General features: G+C 38.9%; 1 protein-coding gene across 1 annotated transcript; it reads left to right on the top strand.

Moving 5' to 3' along the window:
• Window positions 1–584: 584 nt before the first annotated feature.
• On the top strand, window positions 585–9,191 carry zgc:63972 (protein CutA homolog). The gene is made up of 7 exons (XM_038734546.1): window positions 585–701; window positions 2,343–2,424; window positions 2,897–3,039; window positions 4,097–4,156; window positions 4,988–5,033; window positions 5,122–5,171; window positions 7,131–9,191. Exons 1-7 carry the CDS (start codon window positions 685–687, stop codon window positions 7,231–7,233), a joined length of 501 nt encoding a protein of 166 aa, XP_038590474.1. The 5' UTR covers window positions 585–684; the 3' UTR covers window positions 7,234–9,191.
• Window positions 9,192–24,531: the final 15,340 nt, after the last annotated feature.

The raw sequence follows: 24,531 nt of genomic DNA, 5'->3' as shown, positions 1-24,531 counted from the left end.
TAGTATAATGCAAAAGAAATGCACATTTAAGAGTGCTATATAACTATTATCATTTGATAATTATTAGGCTAACATTAAGCGCTTTTTAATGTTGCAGCAGCTTGACACACTTTAGGCTTAGTGTATATCATATTTTATAAACTGATTACATGTAACATCTTAAACTACAAAGTTACTAAATCAGCTGTCAAATAACTGTAGCAGAGAAAAAATTACAATATTTTCTGAAATGTATGGAGAAATATAAAAAATAGATGGAAATAGAAGTAAAGTAGCCGACAATACAAGTGTTTTAAAAGTAGGACCTACCATACTTGGGTAAATGAAGCTGCTTATTAGTCGCCACTGATTACAGGCAGGCCTACATAGAATCAGAACAATATAGGAGATTAAATAAAACTGGCTATGACATCCTTATCCTTGTATTTTACTCTCTTCTTATTTCGCTAATTCACTGGTTTTTAATGTCACGACACAAACACGTTGTGAGGATGAAAGAAGTTGTGTTTATTCCGTAAATACAGCAAAGCCGATTATGACCCAGGCCGAGGCAGAGCAGCAGAGGTGAACTTGCAATTTTATTGGTTACTGGCGTGCAAGGAAGTGTGAAGCAGCCAACTGAACGGCGGGGATTTATCACTGCCTCTGAACATCGGACCTCCAGTCCCAGGTCAACACTGCACCATGTGGTTCTACATAAGGTAGGTAAATGGGAATGTCTATAAAGACTCTCAGTCATCCAGGTCATAGTTATCCAACGAAGGTTAAAGTCAATTGGACTTGGTTGAAGATACTGGAGGGAGGAAACGTCTTCCAGTATCTTCAACCAAGTCCAGTTGCCCTTGACTTTAACCTTCGTTGGGTAAATGATAATTTTCCTCTCACAAAACAGCTGTTTGACCGGGCCTGATGGGTAATAAAAATGATAGAACACCAGAGGTGTAAAGCAACTAAGTACACATAGGCTACTTTGTTACTGTAAACTACTTAATAAGTTTTTTGTACCTCTTGTGTTTCAAGTTGTTGCTACTTTTACTTTCGCTTTGTAAATTTCTAAGCCAAATAACGTTTTAACAACTCTGATACATTCTTCACTAGACCATCGTTTCTCATAAAAAAAGAAAAGCATGCAGTGCACCTGGGTGGAGAAGCAGTCAAAATCAAATGTATGCACTAACTGATAAAGTCCTGGGCAGGACTCAGCAGACACCGGCAAACGCCGGGATCTAGTCACTGTTGCGCCGTGAGTCCTGTCACATTGTGACAGCAACTCTTGAAGAGTTTGGCAATATAAACATCTAAAAACTGAGGCGCAAACTTGCTCTGTTAGAGACTGTGAGCTGCACAATAACCGGTCAGGCCATCTGCGCTTCAGAGCGGCACAGCGTCTACACTTGATTGCGCGTACACATCGCCTGTTACGGTAAAGCGTAGGGCACCGATAGAGACGTCATGTTGCAATAAAGTGCACCTCGTAAATTCCGAAATCCATTCTCGAATTGGATATTAAGGTTATTTTAATACAGGAACATTTCTATACATAAAAATGTAATATAGGCTACCTTACTTTATTTCAGTACAGCATTTTTTAAGAATCACTTGGCAAGGCAAAACCAATTGCCTATTCAGTGCTATATATATTCAGTCTTTAAAATTCCTAAAAGTAATCCAATCAAATTGTTTACAGCAGTTGTATATTATCCAGATGCTTCTGTGAAGTTATTTTACAACAGCAGTACATTCAGAACCAATACACATACATTATTTTATGGAAATTTGAAAACTGGAATTTAAAGCACTGGATGGGCTATTGGTTTTGCTATGCTATGTGATGTGAAAAAATGCTTTAGAGAAAGAGCAAGAAAGTAATGACAGTTGTATGTATTTCAACAAAGGAAATAAGAAAAAAAAAATTTTTAAATTCCCCTTTCAATTAACCTCAGTGGCCATTCCTATATAAGATTTCTGAGTTTACGAGGTTCACATGAATGCACCATGAAGTCCCACCGGCGCCCACACGCTTTACCTAAAAAACCTGTGTAGACGCGCATTCGATTCTGACGTGCAGATAGCGCGACAGTGCCTCTCCGAAGTGCAGATGGGTGACTGCAGTGGAATAACGCAGGCTAATACACAGCAGAGTATATGAAATATCCACTTGTCCTCTTACGAGTCAGTAATCTTATGATTGACGATTCACTGTACGTTAATATGCTGCAGGCCTATTCAAGCGTTTATGTGGAGTGTGTAGTACTTTTTACTTTTGACACTTAAGTACTTTTTAAACCAGTTACTTTTTACTTTTACTTGAGTAGTATTTTGACATTTGTTACAACTACCAGAATGGAGTGGCTGTTCCGGCGATGCAATAAAGAGGCTGTATTCTACTCTGTCTTTCGGGCGGTGCTGTTCATGACATGTATGGTAAGAGCTACTGGGATTGTTTTTTTGGACTTTTGTAAGCATTTCTCATGTGAAAACTTTGAGCAAAGTATAAGGTAATCCGTAACAAAAAGGATTTGATGTCGGAATTGCTAAATTGTTATTAATTGCACTTTTTCTAACATATTTGTGGGGGATTAATGCATCTATGTCTGGCTGGGATGCAGAGAAGTAGGACAGATTATAAATTGGTCACCGCATCCGAGCCAAGGCCCATCCTCATTTATCTGTGACAGACAGCGCTAAATAATAAGAGGATAAATACTGAATCCAATCCAATCCAAACATGACAATCCTTTCAGAGGGCAGCAGATAATTAAATTGAGTTATAACTTTACCTCCCAAATCAAATAATGTGAAACAGCCAAATTTGACAGATACAAACCTCACCCAGGTATGCCACAAACATGCACTTAAAGTCTGTTAGGTAACTTTTACATCCAACCCCTCCTAGCTCTTGGTCCTGTCCCTGTATTCCGTGTTGTGGTCTGTTGGGGTCCAGCTTCATTCAGCCTTCACAGGGAGCTATGTACCAGGCTACCACTCTGTCCTTCTCATCAACAGTCCCAACGAAAATGCAGCCAACGACATTGCCAGGTACAGTAATAAGTCAGGCCAGGTTACATTTTACAGTCTGCGTCACACCACTGTAGTGCCTTAAATTTGTTAAGTGGAATGATTCAGCTCAAATACCTCAAAAGAATAGTTCCACATTTTGGGAAATACTTGTGAATTTCCCACAGGGGATCAGCAAAGTGCTATCTTATTCACTTGGTTGTCGAGAAAAATGTGAAGCTCAATAAACTGCTACTCTGGCATACAGATAATATAGAGCTAGAGCTGGCAACGGGATAGATTAGTTTAGCACAAAGACTTGAAACAGCTAGTCTAAAGTTTTTAAAAATTCAGTGTTTATAGGGATTAAACAAAAAAATATACAACATGGTAATTGTAATGGTAAACTGTGGAAGTACTGGTTGGCAGTTTTTTTTTTTTAATCATTGTGGCGGCCAAGTAAGCAGTTTCCTCCTGCCTACAGTGTTTCTGCTAAGCAAGGCTAAGCAGCTGCTGACTCTAGCCACCATTCAGATGGCATCAATCTTCCCATCTAATTCTTGGCAAGAGAGTGAATAAGTATATTTCCCATAGTATTACTTTAATCTGGGTGCTAATTAAATTACTTTCCTTTGGTATGGATTCGTTAATGTGATTTAAACCACTGAAAGTCAGTCAGCCAGGCTTAAATTTGACTTTTCTGTCTTGAGAAGAAATACAATCTTGTCAAACCCACAACTGGTAGAGCGCTGTGTTTGCACTCTAATCTTCATTGTTGGCATTTTAGCTGCATCTAAATGAGCTCCATTTACCACATGTTAAGACAGAAAGAAGCGCAGGGGCCAGATATGTAAATCACCTCCTTCAGAGACAGTGGTTAGAGGAGGGGGGCATGCACAGGTGAGCTGGTAATAAACTATAATATAGCAGAAAGCAAAGTTTACCATCTTTTCTGAATGTAGTGCATGTAAGTCCATCCTTGCAGCCTGCTTGAAGAGCACCATAATGAACCGCTGAGTTTCATGCTGTGTTTGTGTGTTTAATTTTTCTTTCCTCTCTTTCCGATCCACGCTCCCGACCCTTCTGTCTTTTTTCCCAGGGCAATCATGGAGAGGCGGCTGGCAGCCAGTATTAACATTCTCTCCAGGACCTCCACAATGTAAATCATATTTGCCCCCTACCTTGACACAATTTTGTACCCAGCTGATGCACAAGCAAAAAGACTTGCTCTGTCATAATGTCTGTCATATGTGAGGACACATTAACAAATATGCTCCTTTTTTTCTCTCTCTCTCTGCTATATAGCTGGTTAATAAGAAATCACATGTTGAATGGGTTGCATCTGAATGAAATGTGTGGCAGTTAGGGGTCATGCGGTCAATTTAGCTTTCCTGTTAATGCATAACCACAAAAGGAACAAGCAAGGAAAAACTGGTTGGAGGACAGAGCGTAGCTCAATAGAAAAGGCATCGTTAAACCTGTTATCCAAACAGAGGTTTAGCCTATAAATAGACAATGTGGTTGGACTAGTTTTAGGGTGAGGGTGGTGATGGAGGTGGTAGGGGTTTTATGTGTGCCAGTGCAGGTGTGTAATGAATAAGTTTCATTTATATCGAGGCTTATTTTGTCTTTAAAATATATTTTGACATTTTACTTGGGTCACGCTTAAGTATGGGTTCTTGTTTTGCTGCCTTTTACAAGCCGTGAAAAAAAGCACCATGTTTAAAGTGCAGAGTCAGTTTTGACACCATAAAAGCCTGTCGGGGACACTTTGACAGTATCTGTAAATCACTGTGTCCGTAATAAATGGTTGGGCATGGTTGGTTTGATTGCTGTGTTCTTTCGGAAAATATAGTTTTTCATGGAAGCTGTACTTTTTTTACTGAATTTAAAGGCTCTGCTCCATTTACTGGTACTTTTCAGTCCCCTCTAATTTATAGTCCCTCATGTATGGTACTGTAATAATGTCTTGTGTTTTCTCGTTCTTTAGGTACTATTGGAAAGGCGAAATCCAGGAGGCAAGTGAAATTCTAATGGTGAGCTGACTGAAAAAGTCCTGTTGTGATTAATGCGTACTCAAGAGACAAAGCCGAGCTGTAAGATGAGATGTCACTGTTGTTGCAGCTGGTGAAAACAAAGACCTCCAGGATCAAGCAAGTCATAGAATATGTGAGGTGAGATTTTGCTTTATAAAATGGGTTTTATTTCAGATTATTGAAAACTGCTTTACTGTTCATCAAATTACTGTTTAGGTTTCAAATGAACTAAATACTTAAACTGGATTAAGTTTAAGGATTTAGTCGCTTCAGTGTGAAAATAATATATTTACTGTAGATGTTTGACTTAATAAAACATCTGATATAGTGCTAGCGGTGTGTAAACACATGCAATGCCAACACCAAAAGTAAAGGATACTTCCGGTCTGGGGGTATTTATCCTTCCTATACCTGTGTCCAAATAAGGTTATTGTTCTCCCATCTATACATATGTGAAGACTCTATTGGACATTGGTTCAAATAAAGACACTATGCTTACCTAAGTTAACCTAAAGTCACGTTGTGAGTCGTTCAAGCCACATGCAATACTTTCTACATAGAGCCAGTCAGTCCATCTGTAATGAAACAAAATAAAGATAACCTTAACCTTGGGTTACCTAACAAGTGGATAGCAGTGCGTCAACAGATCCACATTATTATTATTATTGTTATTATTAAGGAACTACAGGGGCTCCATGATTCATTGACACTTTGAAATTCATTGAAAGTGCAGTTTGAAAATAATTGGTTTTAGTAGCAACTCCTAATGGTTGTTGCTTCCTGCTTTGCAACAGTGCAGGTGCGCCTCTCCCTTGTTCTCTCCTTAGCTGTTATTTTAGCTACTTTTTCCAACTTGTCTCAAACTATAAAAGCTTAAAGGAGGTTTCCTATAACAACTAAATATTTGGCAGGATAATTTATGACAACTCTGGTTTGCGATAATCTACTTTGAACTACCTTCAGCTACCCACAACATTAATGCATTGTGCCCTGGACTGCATTATACCTCTCTGCTCATCAGAATCGATGGAGTGCACAGACAGTCATGAATTATTGCAGATGATTGTCATACTTGAGACAAGGATATTCGTGCTGGAGTAGTTTTCTGAACTCCACAACACTCTGCCCATGTCTTCTGCCAGCTCATCAGCAATCAACTTGAAAATATTTTAATGGACAGCTGTCTCTAAATGATGCCACAACTTGCCCAAGACTTACTGAAGCAAAATCAGTGAATCCATTGGTTATGAATGGGATTTCTACAGTACCTGCTGGGAAAGTCTGGGTGCAAGACCTGAAGATAAGAACAAGACCGTACCCCCTTAGAGGGCAGAATTTATGGATTCATCCTCAGCCAACTTTGATCCTGGACAGCCAAAAGTGAGCATTAACACAGACCACAGTCACCCCTGATATTACAACCAGAAAACAGGTTCAAACCATTAATAAATCTACACGAGACTTTCATGTGTAGGAAATAGGACAAAACTCATCCAAAGAGAAAAATCAGCTTGTAACTATAGCTGTGGGAGATGCTGCTATTAGTAACATAAGCAATTAAAATATATTGCATTCCAGGTTCCATAGTCTGTAATAAACCATCAACTCCATCAACTCAAATTAAACAACCCAAAATTAATTCTATTATTCAACATTTGGGGGCACTGAAGTTTGCAGAGATAAGTCAGAGGTGCTAAAGCAGGACATAAACTTGGTTAGACAAAGACAACAGTGCAGCAGTGCTTTGTGAGTCAACCCCTTCCATTTTCAGTTTTATGAACAAAGTCAGAGTGCATAAGTAAGGAGGTGGAGTTGCATTTTGTTTAATTATTCTTTCTAATGCAAGCATATGTCTTTATGGAGAAATTTTTAAGCTGTACTTGACTGATGACTTGAATGAACCGCTGTCTATCATCTGTATTGACTTTATTGCTGGTGATTATAACGGGTTGTCAACATGAATTACCTTGGTGTTTATATGTGCTACATAAATTCATTTGTCTTTGCCTTGCCTAATACAGATATTAGTTTCTGCTGTATTGGTCAACTATAGGAAGAAATTTTGTCTTATCTGACGTGTGTGTGGGTCTCTTTAAGGTCTGTCCACCCCTATGCAAACCCAGAAGTCCTCAGCTTCCGTGTGGAGGACAGCAGCCTGGCTTACATGAAGTGGATGGATGAAGCCATTTCAGATGACTGAAGTCATTCAAATCCAAGCCAATCTCTGCATGGACTGCAGCTGAACATGGAAACCGAGCCATGTGTACAGGCTGTTGTTTGAAGGCTTTGGATCAAAGGCTTCAGAGAGTACTCTGTTGAACAAAAGTTCAATACTTGACATTTATACTATTTTTTTGGATTTGACTTCAGCCCATAAAGAGCTGTATACCACAGCCATAGAAAATACTTGCTTCAGACTGGCTGTTAACATTGCAATATAAAGTAATCTGCTTTATGCTATGACGTTCCCCGTTAACTCTTGCTGGTGAAACTGACCTAACGTGGCTTAAACTGATTTCAGCTAAACTGAATTTGAATAGCCTGTGGAGTAAGGAGCTATGGTACGTAAGTGAGATAATACAGTCCAAGGTGCAGTATTTTCATGTGATGAAAAATGTCTTATAGTTCTGCTTTTTATTTATGTATTTATTTAAGATGACATCATTCCAGCTGGCAGCCGTTAGGGTTTGCCTTTAAGCTAGGTTTATAGTTTGTACTGGAACATATTGATGGCATGACCAGACCATATATTGCCTGTTATTGAACATAACATTGCCCATACTGTAACATTACAAATTGCATTCGTTGTTGTGAATTGGAACGTCAAAACATTTTCCAAAAAATAGACTTTCCAAAAAGAGCAACACAAGGACAGGATGTCAAAGCAATCTGCATATTCCTACTTTTGCAGTAAGTAATCTTGTGTACTATATTTACAGGGCAATATTGCTGTACTGTGATCTAGGTTAGCTGAACTTGTAGTAATAAAACATTTTCCACATTGTATAACCTCAAATGAAGTCAAACAGAACCACTGAGGTTACATTGACACCCAGATATGAATGACAGCACTGTGATGTGCAATAATGCCAATCTTGACCCTGTCTCTCACTTGTATTTCTAATGACTAATTATAAAATGTTTGCATTGTCTTAGTTGTATCTTGAAGATGAACTGCTGTTGATCTGAGCAGGTCTCCCTTGTGATCTCCACAGGAGGAGAATTGAGCAACAAAAACAAACTAATTTGTTAATCAGCTCCCAACTATATTTGCATATCTTGAGAGAATTACCGGTCAGAGCCTTGTTATTTGGATTCTTGCTTTTACAGATATACATTGGAAATACGGTACATGACCACAGAGGTGGCACACAAGCTTTGTTCAATGTAATTGTGTGCCTGTAAATGTGCTATTGATTAAATTTCAAAAAGAAAGTCAATATTCTAGAATACAGCAAATCTGCCAGTTATACCATGCCATATGTGCGGTTCTAAAGGTCAGGCATGCACGCTTACCTCATTAAACAAAAACACTCACTAAGCCTCAGTCTGTAGACAGCGTTTCTGACATGAGGCCCCAACAAAGGAACTGCAGACGTGGTTTAGTCGAGTGTTTGTGCCAGTGGAGACAAAAAAATCCCTTCCGTCGGGTCAGGAGATCAGGCCGTTTTTTGGCAGTGTGTGTGTGTATGTGCATTTCTGTGTGTGTGGGCATTTGTTACTTCACTGCATATGTATCCATTCATATCAATGTGTATTTACTGTAGGTGTGTACACCATCATGTTTGAATATGCTACACATACGTACAGGTACTTATTGTAAGTCCTGCAACTTCATGAAATGATCACTAGATGGTGGTGTTTCAGTACACTTAAAAACACATCAAACTGTTACCAGATATTCACATGTGAATCATATTAAGTTACAGTAATGCAGATTACCTGTTGTTTTGTGCACTTAATTTAAATTTTATATATCAAAACACAATCCACTAATTTCCCAACTCAATATAATTCTTGTATGGTACCACTACTACTCACTACCACTCCTCTCCTGAGGTTTTGGAGCAAACTTTCTCCTCTACTTAATATGAAATCAGGTTCAGTTGTATGCAGTGAGCTGAAAAAGAAAATTCCAATAAAAGAAAGTGTATTATATATATTTCCAATATTTTGGAATCATTATTATAGCCAACTACTGCTTCAATAAGCACTGGTTGCTGTGTTCCAGATACATAATTCTTTTTCACTTCTCTAAATAATTTGACACTGAGTAAATCTCTTGTTCACAATTAATTATTTCCCACTGTATCTCTTTGTACTTCTGTAAAGACCTTCTCTACAGTACATTCAGTCAAAACCTAATTGGTTGAGGCAACTAAAGAACTACCATAAATCTCGACATGAATATTATCCAATTTATATAAACACAGAGACATATGGCTGGCTCTTTTCCTTCCTGTGTGTTATTAAATTCTCCATGGGATTCAGACTTAGGAGGAGGATAATTAAGAATAAGCTGTAAGAAACAGACCCTGATAACATGCTCCCACTGAGCAATTCAATAAACTGATGATAATATCACACACAGCTATCTGATTCAGCTAGGCAAAGATGGTGAGCTAACATAGAATTTAACAGTGCAGTCTTTTGACATCAGTATATTCATTCACCACACCTGGCTTTTTTCCCCTTTTTTTCCCTTTGCATTGTGTTTCTTTTACAAACATTGTCCTGTAGTGTTGTCCAACAGTGCTCCAACTGAGGTTTGGGTCATAGGCAATACAGGTTAGGAACTCAAACACCACACACACACACACACACACACACATCTAATGATATCCCTTAATTTTACCTGGTCTTCTTATGGCATTTGCCACCAACTGTACTGAACAGTTCTGTCAGCACAGTGGCCTGTAATTCTCATGAGTGGATAAAAAGAGGCTTCTGGTAAGGTGTAGGTGAACATCAACTCAGATAGGTCGACATGGTTGAGGAAGAGGAGCAGGCCATAAGCTATGTTAAGATGATTTACCTCTTTATATAGTACATTCTCCAAGTAGGCTATCTCACTTGTGTTTAGTACAGATGCCTGGATCCGGCAAAGAGTCTTCTTAAAACAAAGATTTGCAAATGAATGGCATGAGATGGTTTAAATTCCTCTAAAAATAAATGCGAACACACAAGTGTTGCACAGCCGCAACAGTTACATTATCCATCTAATCTTCATTTTAGAGTTCTCGGGTAGCAATGTAAAGCACATTACAGACACCTGATCTGGGTAATAATCAGGGGTGTCACTTTGTGTTTAAAAGTGGTGGGAAGATAAAGGCTGAGATTATGGGTGTGAGGATGCACAATATTGGGGTCACAAGATCAAAAATAGATATTTTAACACTTTTGAAGAAATAATCAATACTGAAATATAAGAAGATTTAGAGCATTAAGTAGTGTAAATGACACCTATGGTATGGATAATGTGCTAAATGGTCAGTTTAAAAAACATTATCACTTTTAGGACTGTTATTGGGTATTAGCGCACACACAAGCACACAGAGTGCAAGCACAAATGATTGAGGTGCAGATTTGGTGACCAGAGGTGATACTTCAATCCTGATGCAGAAAACCACCATCTGCAAAAGGGGCTGGAGCACGGTGAATACATTGTAGGTAGGAGGGATATTTTAGCAGCAGACAGTTAACTAATGTACTGGGAGAAGAATCCTGACCACCTAGATAAAAGACTGCTCTTTCCTGGGGAGGTGCCACATGATTATACAGAATACCAGATCTGCTTCCAAGGGCGGATGATCTACTTTTTTAATCTGAATGCATATTTTAGAATAAAAGTATAGCTTTTCTGCTCTCTTAAAAGTTTTTTCTTCACAAACAGTTCAATTATATGCTTTCACAGTAGACCATGGATGGATTTTTACCCATGAGAATGAGTCCGTCAACTTTAGGCCGCTGACTGACCAAGTAAATCACCACATGTCAAAGAAGTGTAATATTGGCTAGTTTTGAGGGCGAGTAAGGACCTCCTGTGAAATGCATGGTAAAATTGGTACCTTTAAAAAGGTACCCAGGCATGCATAATGGCATCTGTGTTAGCGGGCACGTTTAATTACACTGTTTCGGAAACAGTACATTCCTCAATTTATAAACTGTAGATTAAATTCACATACTAGACCTGGCTTCATATAATGCCTACAGGGTTTTAATTAGATGACAAGGAAGAATCCCATTCATCTGACAAGCAAGGACAACATTGTTAAGAATCTCTGACTAGCCTAACCCAGTATAGACTCTGCTCCATTTTCAGTTCTCCAGAGAAGGAGAATATACTGTACTGGTTGCACATTTTTATGTTGTTATTAAATTGTTTTATTTTCTGTTTTATTTGTTTACTTTATGTTATTTTATGCTTTATGTAAAGCACTGAATTGACTTTGTGAATGAAATGTACTATATAAATAAACTTGCCTTTTGCACATTGTAGTGAGCCTTGCAAGTTATAATAGAGCAGAGTGTGTGGATGTTGGTGTCTGTTCTGTTCTTCGGTTCTCTCTCTGTAGACATGGTGGCATTTAGCCATTTAAGACCTCCACTGGCCACTAAATTCACTAAAGGTAAGATCACTTGACACACAGGCCAAACAGATGTTTTGGTACATGTAAGCTTTGAATTGGAAGGTTACGTGGAGGGAAGGGAAGAGTAATGGCTCAGTGCCTGAGTGAGTAAGCCTACACTAAAGGTGATTGCTTTCTTCCTCTCTTGAGCACCTCCTCTTCTTCAGCCTCTACAGATCCCTCCCTCCCCATGCTCCTCCCATATCCCCTGCTCTGTGCACCTCATAAATCACCATCTGCACTACATGTGTTGTGTGTAAGACATACACGTCTCACACTCACAGAAAATGAGAACGAGAATGAGAGAAATTGAGAATTACATTAGAGACACTTGGTAATAAAGAAGCTCATTTCTTCTCCCATGCCTTCCTCCTGGCTCTGTTGCTCGCTCACTCCCTTAGCTGTTACGCGGACTCCGTCATCAAAACACACAGTGAGGCGTGCTGGCTTGCTCACTCTGTAGCTTGTGGATGCACACATACACACTGTCTCACACTGGAGCCCAGCATTCAAGATGCAGCAGCAAGAGACCATGTCTTCTGATTCCCTTTCAGGTAAATGCAAAAATTAGATGTGCATCTCTGTCATTACACCCCTTTCATGCATCATTATTCATCTTTTTTCCCTCCTTTCACTGTTAAATGACACATTATTTGCTCTCTGTCTTGTTTCCCTTGCTTCACTCTCCCTCTCTGTATCCATCTGTCCATTCCATGTGTTTCTTTTCCTCTTATGATTGCCCATGAGTACATGTGTTGTGCTATAAGAGGAGATAACCATGATGATTGTTATTGTAGAAAAACAGGAGGTGTACCTTTTTTCCATATGGTAGTGTTGGAAGGAGTGCATTAAGGTGGAGTAGCTCCTGCTACTACGACTGCCTCACATCAAAATGCACAGCTGTGGAAGTACATACAGTATGGACTAGAGAATATTGCATTCTTCTGACCTAGATACAATGACAACAGCTTGTGCTACTTTAGCTGGGATCTCCTTGTTTTCCTTTAACTTATGCCAAGTGTAGTGTGTTACAGTTGATTATCATAATGTAAAGTGTGGTTATGAGAGTGCTCCTGCTATGGAAATTCAGTTTTATATGAAATTTAAATAGTGAGAGATAACAGCAAGACAAAGCGTCTGTTTAAATGAGCTGTGCTTGGCCTGTGGAGGTTGGTACAGTAGTTGTCCTTGCTGATGAGGACAATCCTGCTGGGTATTATGCTGGGAACTAGACTGTGCACACATCTTTCATAAGTTATGTAATTAATTTGATTGGAGCCAGTAAATAGTTAACCTGGAGGTAAAAAAGTGTATTTCACTTGTCAGGTTTACTTTGATTTACAGTAACCGAATGCTAGGTTATATCATACTCGTGGTAATCATGGCATTCAAAATCAGGAGAATAACTTGTTTTTTTTCCATCACTGCACAGCATCAAGCTCATTAAGGCTGCTCAATATGAGCCTGAGAACTACAAAAACCTGACTGCAGCAAATAATTAAACTTGGTATGGTGAAGGGAAAAATGTCATGTGAACTCAAGAGCTCAAATGATCTGTTTGTGCTTCTCATTCACAGCTTCTTTCTACAGTCACATTTCTTAACAAGTAAACAATTACCTGATTTGCTGCAGATGTGACCATGCATTTATGCATGTATTTATGGTGCTTTTCTGGGAGGGTTAAGGGGATCACATCTCAGTGTGCTTTGGGCAGAAGGCAGGGAAATCAGTCCATTATAACATGAATAGATTCTTGCATGGCTTTGAGTTGTGAGAGGGAACTCTGACATGAATGAAAACCCCACGACCACTCTATTTGCACATGCCACAGATATATCATTAAAAGGAAGAATTTTTGCGAGTTAAACTTGACACCATTAAGTTGATCCTGTAATCTAATTCAGCTCTTCACACCTAGCCTGTTTAATTAGAAAACCTTAAGAGCATTTACTCATTTATTTTGGTTGATTTGTGCACGGTCTCCTCCAAGTTGACCACAGTGCAAGTTATTTGTTGTGAGGCCATTTTATTGTGACCTTTTTGCTGGTGTCAGGGAAAATAATTCCTTCGCAAAGAATACAGAGTCAAATAGATGTGTTGAATCATTTCTTTATGTAAAGTGGCCACGGAGAGAACGCACGGTTACTCTCCCGAACTCAGCATTTCCTCTCCTTAAGTACAGAACAAGTACAAAGCAAACAACAGCCAACAAATGGTAGATGAAAGAAAACAAATGGCAGAGTATTAGCATACACTCAAAAACTCTTCCTGAGCTAAGAAAGGAAATGCAAATGTATGTGGCGTCAGATGTTTCTCTGTCTCTTGATTGGTCTATGTTAAAACTCTCACCTACATGCCAACAGACATTTATCATAAATCAGCCTTTGACTAGAAACCAATGCTAATTTCTCACAAGTTAGTTACAGTGAAATTCTAAAAATGAGCAACTTATAATGTATTTCTCACACTGGCCAGACCACAAATAACAATATAAAGCCTGGTAAGTGCAACATAATTCACCTAAATAAATGAGATCTTTACTTTTGTGTTGAACCCCCCAACCCCTCCGCCCATGCCATAAAATGTATGATACTTTTTCATAGTTCTAAAAACAGAAATCTTGTGCCTGAGTTCCACAGTTGGAGTTTGTTTAAATGACAAAAAATTCAGTTGTTGCAAAGTTCCACAGCGGTGTTTGGAGGAAGTCAAAACCTAATGTTGTTGTGGCTGCCACAGCTTTGTTCATGATTTACTGACACTTCAGACATCACTCCTGTTCTGACACTTCGCCTGTCACCCGTCACCGAGCTCCCAGGTGAAATCCTTATCAGTGTATTCTCTGGTTGATTCTCGTCACCTCCGCTGCACTTAATCTGTGAAAAAAACAAAAACAGAATGATACGGCAGCACACCTCAATTGTGATACAGATGCGCTGTTTGTTTCATGGGCTTCTTAGACAGATGGGCGTTATTAGTAGTGCAATCTCAGCATGAACAAGAAAGGCATAATTTCCCCTTAAGTGTGTTGTACTGGCCTACAGCAGTGATGACAGCAGGTGGCAAGCAGGATTACATAATGTGTGTGAGCGCGAGAGAGAAATGTGAAGGTTCACATGGAGTTAGAGGGAGGAAATGTGTAAACCACCAATAAATTGACGTTAAAACATAAACAGAGAGGTGAACAGCACTCTCAACCTCTTTAAGTTATGCATTTCTGCTGCATCCTACTCTGGTTTCCTTTCTGATGGCAATGCATTTTTCTGATTGCCTTGGCACAGTAAGGGTTAGGTTTGAATTTAGGGTAACAGTTTGAATGTGAAAAACTGAAGAGAACTGGCAAACATTTCCTGAAATATGCTTCATTTTACTTAAAGTGTGAACAACAAACAAAAGACACACAGACACACACAGCCCTGGCAAACGCTTCTATACATATATGACAAAATCAAACATCCCTACTAACCCTACTCAAAAATATGAGCAAGTCTAATAAAGCACACACTAAACATGCTAGAATTGAACTTTTGTGTGTGATAAACCTTTTCGTCATGATTGATTCTCACACATCATACCTCTCAAAGATACACATCACAACATTTTCCAGCCACCAATGCAACCATCAAAATGCATAAAACATGTAAAAAACATACTATGCGATTCTTAATCAGAATTGGGTTGTGGTTAAAATTGAAGCAGCTCAAGTGTAACTGCAACTTGTGCTCAGCTTACTGATTTATTAAGAAACCTGCACAGCTATGAACTCTGTGTTCTAGATTTTAGAAAGAACTCATTTGCACAAAGACTGCAAAAAGACTAACTCAACTAATCTTTTTCAATGTTCTGTATTAAAGTATCCTTTACAATAGCTTTTGCACCCCATTTTCTCTTGTTTTCATGGGGACCATCATCATCCAGAGACGGGGTGTAACAGTTTAATCCAATAGAAATATGAATACTTCCTGCCAAGACTCTATTCAGCCTAAACTCTGAGCAGACTATACTTCCCAGTAAACAGCACACACGTAACCACACTACAAACTAATTCAAAGAGTGATATCAGTTTCTGGGGCAAACGTTTTTTAAACACTTCATGAAAGAATCAAGAGACATTTCATTGAAAATACTACTCATTTGGTTTAACATACATTCATCTTTCTAATCTTTAATGTTGATCTTTTGTGGATGTAAAACATCAAGGTTATATGTCTGGAATGGCAGGAAAAAAGGAAAACTTGACAATGTCCATTTGAATACTTTTTACCCATTTCTCTTAGGTTGCTGGCATACTAATTGATAAACACTATAAAACCACAGGACAAAATATTTTAATGTTTGTTAGTTCAAAAATTTAAATGGGGTTTGCGCAGTAAACAGTAAATTCTGACTTCATCACAGCATTTAATCCAGTGAGGATACATTGGGTGCATCGTGCACATTGGCACATATCACAAAGAATGCTTGAGGCACCGACAGATAAAGGGAAAGTTGACAATCTGGTTTGCCTTAAAGGGTGAAACATGTCCTTTAAAATAACCAAAGCAACCAAATAGAAGCCGTAAAGGATGTAGGTGAATCACAATGGGCTAAATAAAACAAAAAGACCTGGGAGGGAAAAACTGCAGCAGGTATCCTGAGACTACAGAATAGAAATAAATCCTCAGCGAACCACAGGACCCTTGAACACTTGTGTTTCTTCCCACAAAAATGTGTAGCTCATACTCCTCTTTAAATGGCTTTAGCCCACGAAATGCCTGCAAAGGAAGATAATACAATTATAAATACATTGGAGCAGTTTAAAACTCCATACCTTTAGTACCAACAGTTTTTCCCCTTTCAGATAATCAGAAAGTCAACTTCTGCACTATTTGTTTATAACGTGTGAACTAGATTCTTCAATAGCCACAATTTAAGGTGTAAACATCTTTCACAGGATTCTCTTACATTTCAGGACTTTATGTAAGAAATGTTACTGTTACAGCTAAAGGAAGTGAAGAAATCAATGTGGAATCTTTATTTAAGAGTTTCTTGTTTCTTTATTTTGTAAACCTCCTTTAGTTGCCGCATGTATAACTAAAATGTCTGCTTTAGCACAGTCTGAAAAGGGACATCTCAGTTACTTATCTGATACTACTGAAACTGATTGAAGACTGAAGACATTTTTCTGAACATTGGTAAATGTGAGTCATCACCTGCTTGCACCTGATTTATTGTTCTAAACCAGCAGATAACCATCACACAAAGTTTGCATCCATCTGTTTTAGTTTCTCTATTTATATGCATTTTTATAGCCTGTATGTAACTGCATTGCAAATTATCTTAGGTGATAGATGGCATTAGTCTGTTTAGTGAATATGTATCTGTAACTATTTTTAAAGAACATTCAAAAATGAACAACACATTTTTCACTTTCCAATGTGTCATTTTATGTTCTACAGTTTACCTGTTTTGCAACACTACAGTTGTTTTAGGGTAATGGCTTCTGAAATACTTGCAGTTACTAATGCACACAGATCTCATTCTTTATATGCATGGCTGTCTTCATTAAGACATTGTTAAGTAATGTTGCTGTCTTGTTTCTCCGCTCTGGACTCAGCTAAAGGTTGCCCTCAGTCTTAAATTCAAAATGTGTGCATCTGTGTCCTCCCTCTTCTAAGAATGTGTTTTTCACAGATACAATATGAGCACTTTCAGTATATTTGAGGCCTTAACGAAATCAAAGGGAACCTCTTACAGCTTGATAAACAGTATTTTCTGTTCTTTTAGACAGCACTAACATAATGGCACCATCACCACCATTACTCAGCTAACTCTCAAAGCTGTTGAATGAAGACCGGCTTTCAACTAAACCTTGTTCATTTATTCCTTGAGTGTAGTGGCCAGGTCATAAATCTAACTGTCTTGTGATGTGGAATGCGAGCATCTCCTTGCTTGTCGAGGGCCAGACAAGGGATGTTCAACCAGCAGCTAGTGAGAGTTCAAAGTCTAGGTCAGTTTGTATGCAACAAAAACATCCTCCGTTGCAGTCAAGCGTAGCACTGCCTCCACAACTCCCACTCACCCGCTACGAGATGTGACTCAAAATCTACTATTTAGTCATGGCTTGAAAGTAATAATTATTGGAGTTCAAAACCACAAGGCTACAAAATGGAAATGAAAACTTTCTCTTAGTGAACTGCATTGTTTTGTGTTGGTACTTTCATTTCACTCCCGGCTTATAGTTTGTTTTGTTGTTCTTTTTAGTACTCTTTTTAAGTGCAGTTCAATCCAGTGACACAATGTTACTTGCAGATAGTATTTCTTCACACTTATATTCAGATAACTTAAACTATTTGTTGACTTGATCCACTAATGTATTGTGTCGCTGAGCAAGACACTTAACCCCTAGATGACATATATAGCAATTGTATGTCGCTTTGGATAAAAGCGTCAGCTAAATAAATGATGTGTTGGCCCACATTGTTGTTTAAAACTTTGTCTCGATGACAGCCAATAGGCTAAAAGTAATTTGTAAATGGGAGAGAAAGACAGCTGGTTTGTCCCAAGATGCTGCCTGCTGTGTCTCTCTGTACGTGGCTGTATTTGAAATCACAAACTAACGTACAATTTATATTAAGTATGATGTCAAATTTGCATAGTGGATTTTGTCCATGAGAGAAATCATCTGATGTACACTAGATTTGCAAGATTTTCTGAGTATGCGCTGGATCTATTGGCAAGTCGTTTCTCATCGAGCATTTCACTTTTTTTTCAGGCATGACATTTTATGGCATTTTAAATTTATTTATAATTTTTACTTTTAATTCTACTCTTTCTTCCTGAAATCTAACCTCTAAAATGGGATTTAATGGTCTTATCGAGACAGATGTGACAATTACCTGAATTCAATATTATTTATAGATGGCAGTGGAATTCATTTCGCCACAAATCCAAAGTAAAACCAGTAACACATGATTAGCTAGACAGAAAAACGGAGAGTGTGAGACCAATAGTGAGGAAATTGAAATAAAAATGAGTTTCTGTTTGTGGTAGAACTACTTCCTTGTTATATTTATTATTACCCAAGTGGTGTTTTGCAGTCTTGATGTGTGCTTGTACGAGACCTTTTATTGACTCTTGTCAGGAACGCTCATCTTTGTTGCATTTCCCCCAACAACATTGTATGCCATGCCTTTTAAATGTAAATAAATATTGTAGGGAGGGAGTGAAGGTAGGTACATGTCATTTTGTTGTCAGCGTATCATGTTTACCTGTACACCCCTCAAGCTGTCAGTTGCCTGAGTTGCATCTGCACCGGTGTCTCCAAGATGACTTTCTGTGTGCTTAGCAAGTATAGTGACAGTGATTCATAAGGACTTGAACACATTTATATGTAGAACACTGATCTTTTGATCATTTCTTCACCTGACTGAGGGCTGCAATGGTAGATTAAATTTTAATTACCCAGATACCCAGAAGCTAGAAAACTGCTCAAACTTCATATTAATGTTGTGGCTGTCAAAAGCAGCAGCAACTACAGAGACTTTCTTCTTCTTTTTTCAACTAGCTTTTTTGTGCTATTGACTGGTTGACACCATATTTCTGACCTCATGCCAGTATCATCTTCATGCTCCTACTCCTAAAGCGCATTTAATACTGCCGTCTCTTTGAGTGGTTGGTTCAGTGAGATCCTTGAGTCTACATGAGTGTAAGTGAGTGGTTGTCAGTGGCAGTGTGACATCCTCTATGGCTATAAAGGCTGCTTTTAGAATCCATCTCAACCAATGTTAAGATAAGATTACCAAACTCTTGTTTATTTGTAAATTTGCATCCTGTCTGTCTGCCTGCAGACCCAGGTTGTGATTGGTGGCAGCGGAAAACTGAAAAGGTGCCAGGCAAGCTTATAGCATTTATTTGCTTGCATGGCATTTTCTGAAAGCTCTGAGAGGAAGTTCAATCACGGGCTCTGCATGTGGGCTTACCTTGTGGCCTTTGCAGCATTGCTTTGTATGAGCAGAAAACAAGATGAAACTTCCTATCAACAGCGCAGTGAATCCAGGGCCTCTAAATCTCTCAGCTGCATCAGAGCATGCTGGTGTAGCCAGCGGCATGTAGACAGGCAGGATTTATTACTTACTATTTAAATGGATGCATCTCGTCCTAAGTGCTTCTTCAGTGGGTTATGATAAGTGCATAGCAGCTTGCTCTGTTGATATTCCCAATTCGATTTGGGAATATTTTCTGCAATATTTCTTGTATTGCATGAAGCAGAAGCAAGTGGTTGTGATTTCTCATGGACATTAAGTCAAAAATTGCATCTGTACTCCGCATACTAGGTCATTTGTCCTATCAATTGTGAGAATGATGCTTTAGATTCATATTTCAGGAAAACAGTGTGAATACAGTAACAAGTAATGCAGCACTTAAAAGATCCAAGCAGGCTTTGGACTGTAACCATTTTGTCCTGAGGCCTCAAGACAGCGTTCAGTCAATCTACTATGTCCACCCAAGCTGCTGTAATACACTTTTTGTAGAATAACACAGGTATAACTAATAAAATAAGTAATGGTTGCACTCTCATTTTTGGTGTCATTCCATTCCAATTAGCCACCATGCACAATAGTAGGTTCCTGGAACTGACACACCTGAATGCAGCCTAAATTATTGTGATTAGGTACACCTGTGTCCTTCATGAGAAACAGCGAGTGCTTGTGCAAGTATATAAAAATGCAAATAAATGCACAAAATAAATGGAGTGTGTCTAAAAAAAAATGAAGCTCTTCTGATAGGTATTTTGGTGAGAGATTTAACCCTAACACTGAATCTTAACCCAGTATACCAAACCTCTACAGACCTCTAGACTCCTGCAAAAGTCTGATTTAGGTAAGCTGGGAGGCTAGAATCCATATTATGTGGGAGTTGTAGGTGTAGAGATTGGCAAATCAATATTAACTATATTTTCATAGCACTTGTGTGATACCTGTGAACAAAACCTGAAATATCCAGAATAAAGAAGTTAAATTTATAACCTTGCTAACATTAGTTTCATGAGATTAGGCTCCAAATGCAGTAGTATTGGTAGATCAACAAGGCAGCCTACACACTCATATCTTCTGTTTGTTCTTCAATCTCGGTAGGAGCATGAACCCAATGTTGGATCACATCCTCTCTCCCACCTTCACTCGGAGATGTGCCTCAAAATGTAAAATATTGATCTAATCCCCATTAGGGCCTTTTATAAAAGCTTTATCAATACCGGACAAGAGAACTGGTGAAAGGTGAGGTTTATTGTCACATTGCGGAGCACAGCTATTGATGCAGGGGGAATAAAATGCTAATAGTGCAGCTATTGATTTCACTCAGCCACCAATATGTACAACACGGGAGGGAACAGCACAGCATGGATATAAATATATGCTAATGCAATGTGGCCATTCTTTGACATTCAAGTTAGAATATAGCAGCTAGCTGCTATCTGATTGGAACACTCCTTACACAGAGCGAAACATGACACCGTGCTTTCATGGACACAAACATCAGCGTGCACATACACAAGCCCAATGAATACGTGATCTATTTTCTCTTTCCCCAACATTTGAGCCTCAGTGAAATGTGCTTGATTACATAACTGCCCTACAATCGAAGGTAATAATACAAAGAGAGTAGACTAATGTGTAACCTAATCGTGTTCTCTTATTTGGTTTAAAAAAGAATCTTGTTGCTTCCATATAAAAACAAACAAAACCAGACATTTTTAGGTATTAGGAGTGAAAATGTGGAGTGCAAAGTGAAAGGGACAGTGTGTCATAAGTGGATCTTTCTTGTTTTTTAACACTGAAGAAGTAGGTGTACAGAGGTACTGAGCAGCAACTTTAAACAGTCACAGATTGCCTTTTAGGTGACCCAGTAATCCAGTTCTGACCTTCCCAGGTGTGCTTTTTAAAGAAACTGGAATTAGAGATTACCATCCCATAGTGATCACTGTCATTTAATTAAATCAATTGTCTTTCAGTTGGACATAACATGTCTTGCATGTCCAGACATCTACTGTGGCTGTCTCACGGGGCCATTTCTGCTGCTGTGTACCACACTTTTCAGCCTTTTTGTAGCTGTCTTATCATTACAAAAAAAATCAGCTTCTTTAAAGTTGTACTTGCCGCAGTCTGGACAGGATAACTTCTCAAGCACACAAAATTTGCAGATGTTTTAAATAATTGGCCAGTATAGCACTGGTCCCGTGGCTTGTTTGGGCACACTGTCCTGAGTAGGATCACTGTAGACCTAGATAACATTTTATCTCTGACATGTCCTCAGATGGCTTTGTGGAATGGCCTTAATACAAGGTAGTCTTCTCTTTTCAAAAAGCATTTGCAACAAGTGCTCTTCTGTCTTATATATATATGTATATTTACCTCCTTTATCAGTTTTAACAGTGGAAAGGCAATGTGTGCCTGCTTGGGAGCGACCTCCTCTTGATGCTTGATTTTAAATTTCCCACAATCGTGCATGCCTTGTACAGATGTTCTTGCTAGTGACCTTCTCCATCGAGGTTCAAATATGGAGAAAGAATGGCGCTGCACACTGTAGGTTAGTGTGTAAGTGACTTGATACCAGGCATATTCTATAGGGTCCAACATGTTCACAAAGACCTTCAGCTACAGAAATGGCTGGACACCCTTCACTATCTTTTCCACCATTGCCTCATCTAGCCTATGTTTGCTGGACATTGTTAAGAAAATCATGTGAATATTTAAAGGCCATTAAAACTCTCACATGTTTCCAGTTATCTAATTAGACCTCTGCTCTGGTTAAAGATAGCTAGGGCTATGCAGGTAGACCCTCATAGCAGACATTTTGACTTGTGGCAGGATGAAAGCACAGGTGTACTTAACCCATAAACGAGGGCTCTGCTCTATTTAGGTGATCCAATTTTTGAAACCTTTTGTATTGTGGATGCCGGCTCACTGACTTTGTCAAAGCGCCAGTATTTGACGCCCTGGAATGAGAATGTGTTGATAAATGAGATTCTCTACAATTCAATCATTAACTTCATTTTATGGGAACCATGAAGTATAATTCATTCAGATTCAACGACATGATATGTTAAACAAGAGAGACAAAAAAGAAGTGCTGCTGACCTACCTTTGAAGTGGTTATAAAATCTGATGGGTGTCCATTGCTTGATTAGTTATATTCCTTTCGTGGGTAAGGATCTACCGATAAAAAGAATCTAAAAGTTTTTTCATATCAATTAGTTTAAATAACTACAGTAACTTTTGGCTTTCATCCTTTCTAAGGTAGACCCCTGGTATTTTGATACAGGGGTCTCTCTTGGCCTAGATGTTCTGTCTCTCGGTGTTAGTTGAACCTGTACTTTTCCTGCTATGACAAGAACAGAACTCATTGCACTAATAAAAGGTGTACATCAGGCTCTAATCACTCACTCAATCGCAGCTATCCCCATTGTCTTGAGAAGAGGTCAAATAAGATGTGAAAACACCTTAGTGGGTGGACCATGGGATGCAGGGGGTTTAATAGCGTAAAGAGGGAGGGCAGCGTTTACTTCACCAATGAGACATAAACAGCTGGTTGACCAAGGGACTTGGAGACTGAGGAAGACCAGGCATCAGTCACCACCTTCCCCTTAGTGATTGCGCAGCGCAGGGCTTTATTAGGGACAAAACTCTTGGTGTGATGCTGGCTGGAGACTTCATCTTGAAAGGGATCCAGTGCTCCCTCCCAGACAAGGGTCCAACAGGGAGGGGACGATGAAAGGGCCCAGGGTGGCTTGTGGCCAAATGCGTTGAGTTAGCCTGCTAAGGCTAATGCCACTGGTATTGAGGTAGGGGAGGCTGTTCTATAAGGGGCTGGGTGTCCAGGCCATAGAGGGAATAAGTGGCTGCCACTGCTCATGTTTTTTCAGGCTGGACAGGGCCAGCCAGGGGCAGGCACCATTAACAGCGAACATGTGAAAATGCAACTCACTCAAATCCCTTTGCATCGCCGTGCATCCTCCGCACCGCCTGACAGGAAATTGTGCCTCTCCAGTGGTGTTTCTAGACCAATTTTATTGAGAGGGCCAGACTGGGGCCAGTTGTTTTGTCAGAGGGGCACATTCAATCCGGGACAAACGAGACAAAGGCAACGCTGAAGTTTTGAAAATGTCTTCTTTAGTATATAATGTAATGGATCTTTTCAGTAACTTAGTTATAGTTTTATTAAATTACATTATTCAAAAAAAATATTCCTGTTAACTTTAGCTGAAGTTACAGTACATTCTTTGATGCGAAACTTCATTGTTAGGCTTAACAAACAGTATAAGCTAGACTAGACATTCTCTGGATTCCAGTTTGTATTTTGCATCCCACTATAACTTTTGCTGTGAAACAACAAATGTCTCCATATTCACTTCTGTTATTAGTCGTGATGTGAAGTATACACAAAAGTAAATACTTGATAGTAGGCCATCATCTGTGCATTATGAACGGGGATACATATTTGGCAGACTGCATGTCCAGCCTGGTAGGACTAGTGGGCTACTGTTATCACTTTTTGTGTATGAAAAGCTCTGTTTAAATGCAATGCACCATTATATTAATATCCAAAGGCTATCCATGCAATGTAAACATGGATTACAAGGACAAAATATTGTCTACAATGCTGCATTCAGTTTAATGTACATTTCAAGTCAAGTAGATGTAACGTTGAGGCGAGTAATGTGTTAAAATGATTACAGTGATCTTGATTTTACAGTATCGATGGCGTAGACATTTGTGATATGAAAAATGTGACAGCTTGTCTAAATCTGGCTTCCAAACAGTAAGTTAACATGGATGACTAAGTGATCAACTACGTGGTCAGTTATAACATCTTCAGACTATCGCAAAATAGAT

Source organism: Micropterus salmoides, unplaced genomic scaffold (genome assembly GCF_014851395.1).
Source record: "Micropterus salmoides isolate LMB-PRFRI ecotype aquatic unplaced genomic scaffold, ASM1485139v1 Ms_hic_scaffold_20, whole genome shotgun sequence".
In the NCBI taxonomy this organism is placed as follows: domain Eukaryota; kingdom Metazoa; phylum Chordata; class Actinopteri; order Centrarchiformes; family Centrarchidae; genus Micropterus; species Micropterus salmoides.
Note: the sequence above shows the minus strand (reverse complement) of the source record. Positions and strands in the feature narration are given on the sequence as shown.

What these genes read in the sequence shown, in the direction of transcription:
- zgc:63972 (XM_038734546.1), top strand. An exon ending in GCAGCCAACGACATTGCCAG is followed by an intron (nt 3,040 to 4,096) that starts GTACAGTAATAA and finishes CTTTTTTCCCAG; the next exon opens with GGCAATCATGGAGAGGCGGC. An exon ending in CAAGTCATAGAATATGTGAG is followed by an intron (nt 5,172 to 7,130) that starts GTGAGATTTTGC and finishes GGTCTCTTTAAG; the next exon opens with GTCTGTCCACCCCTATGCAA.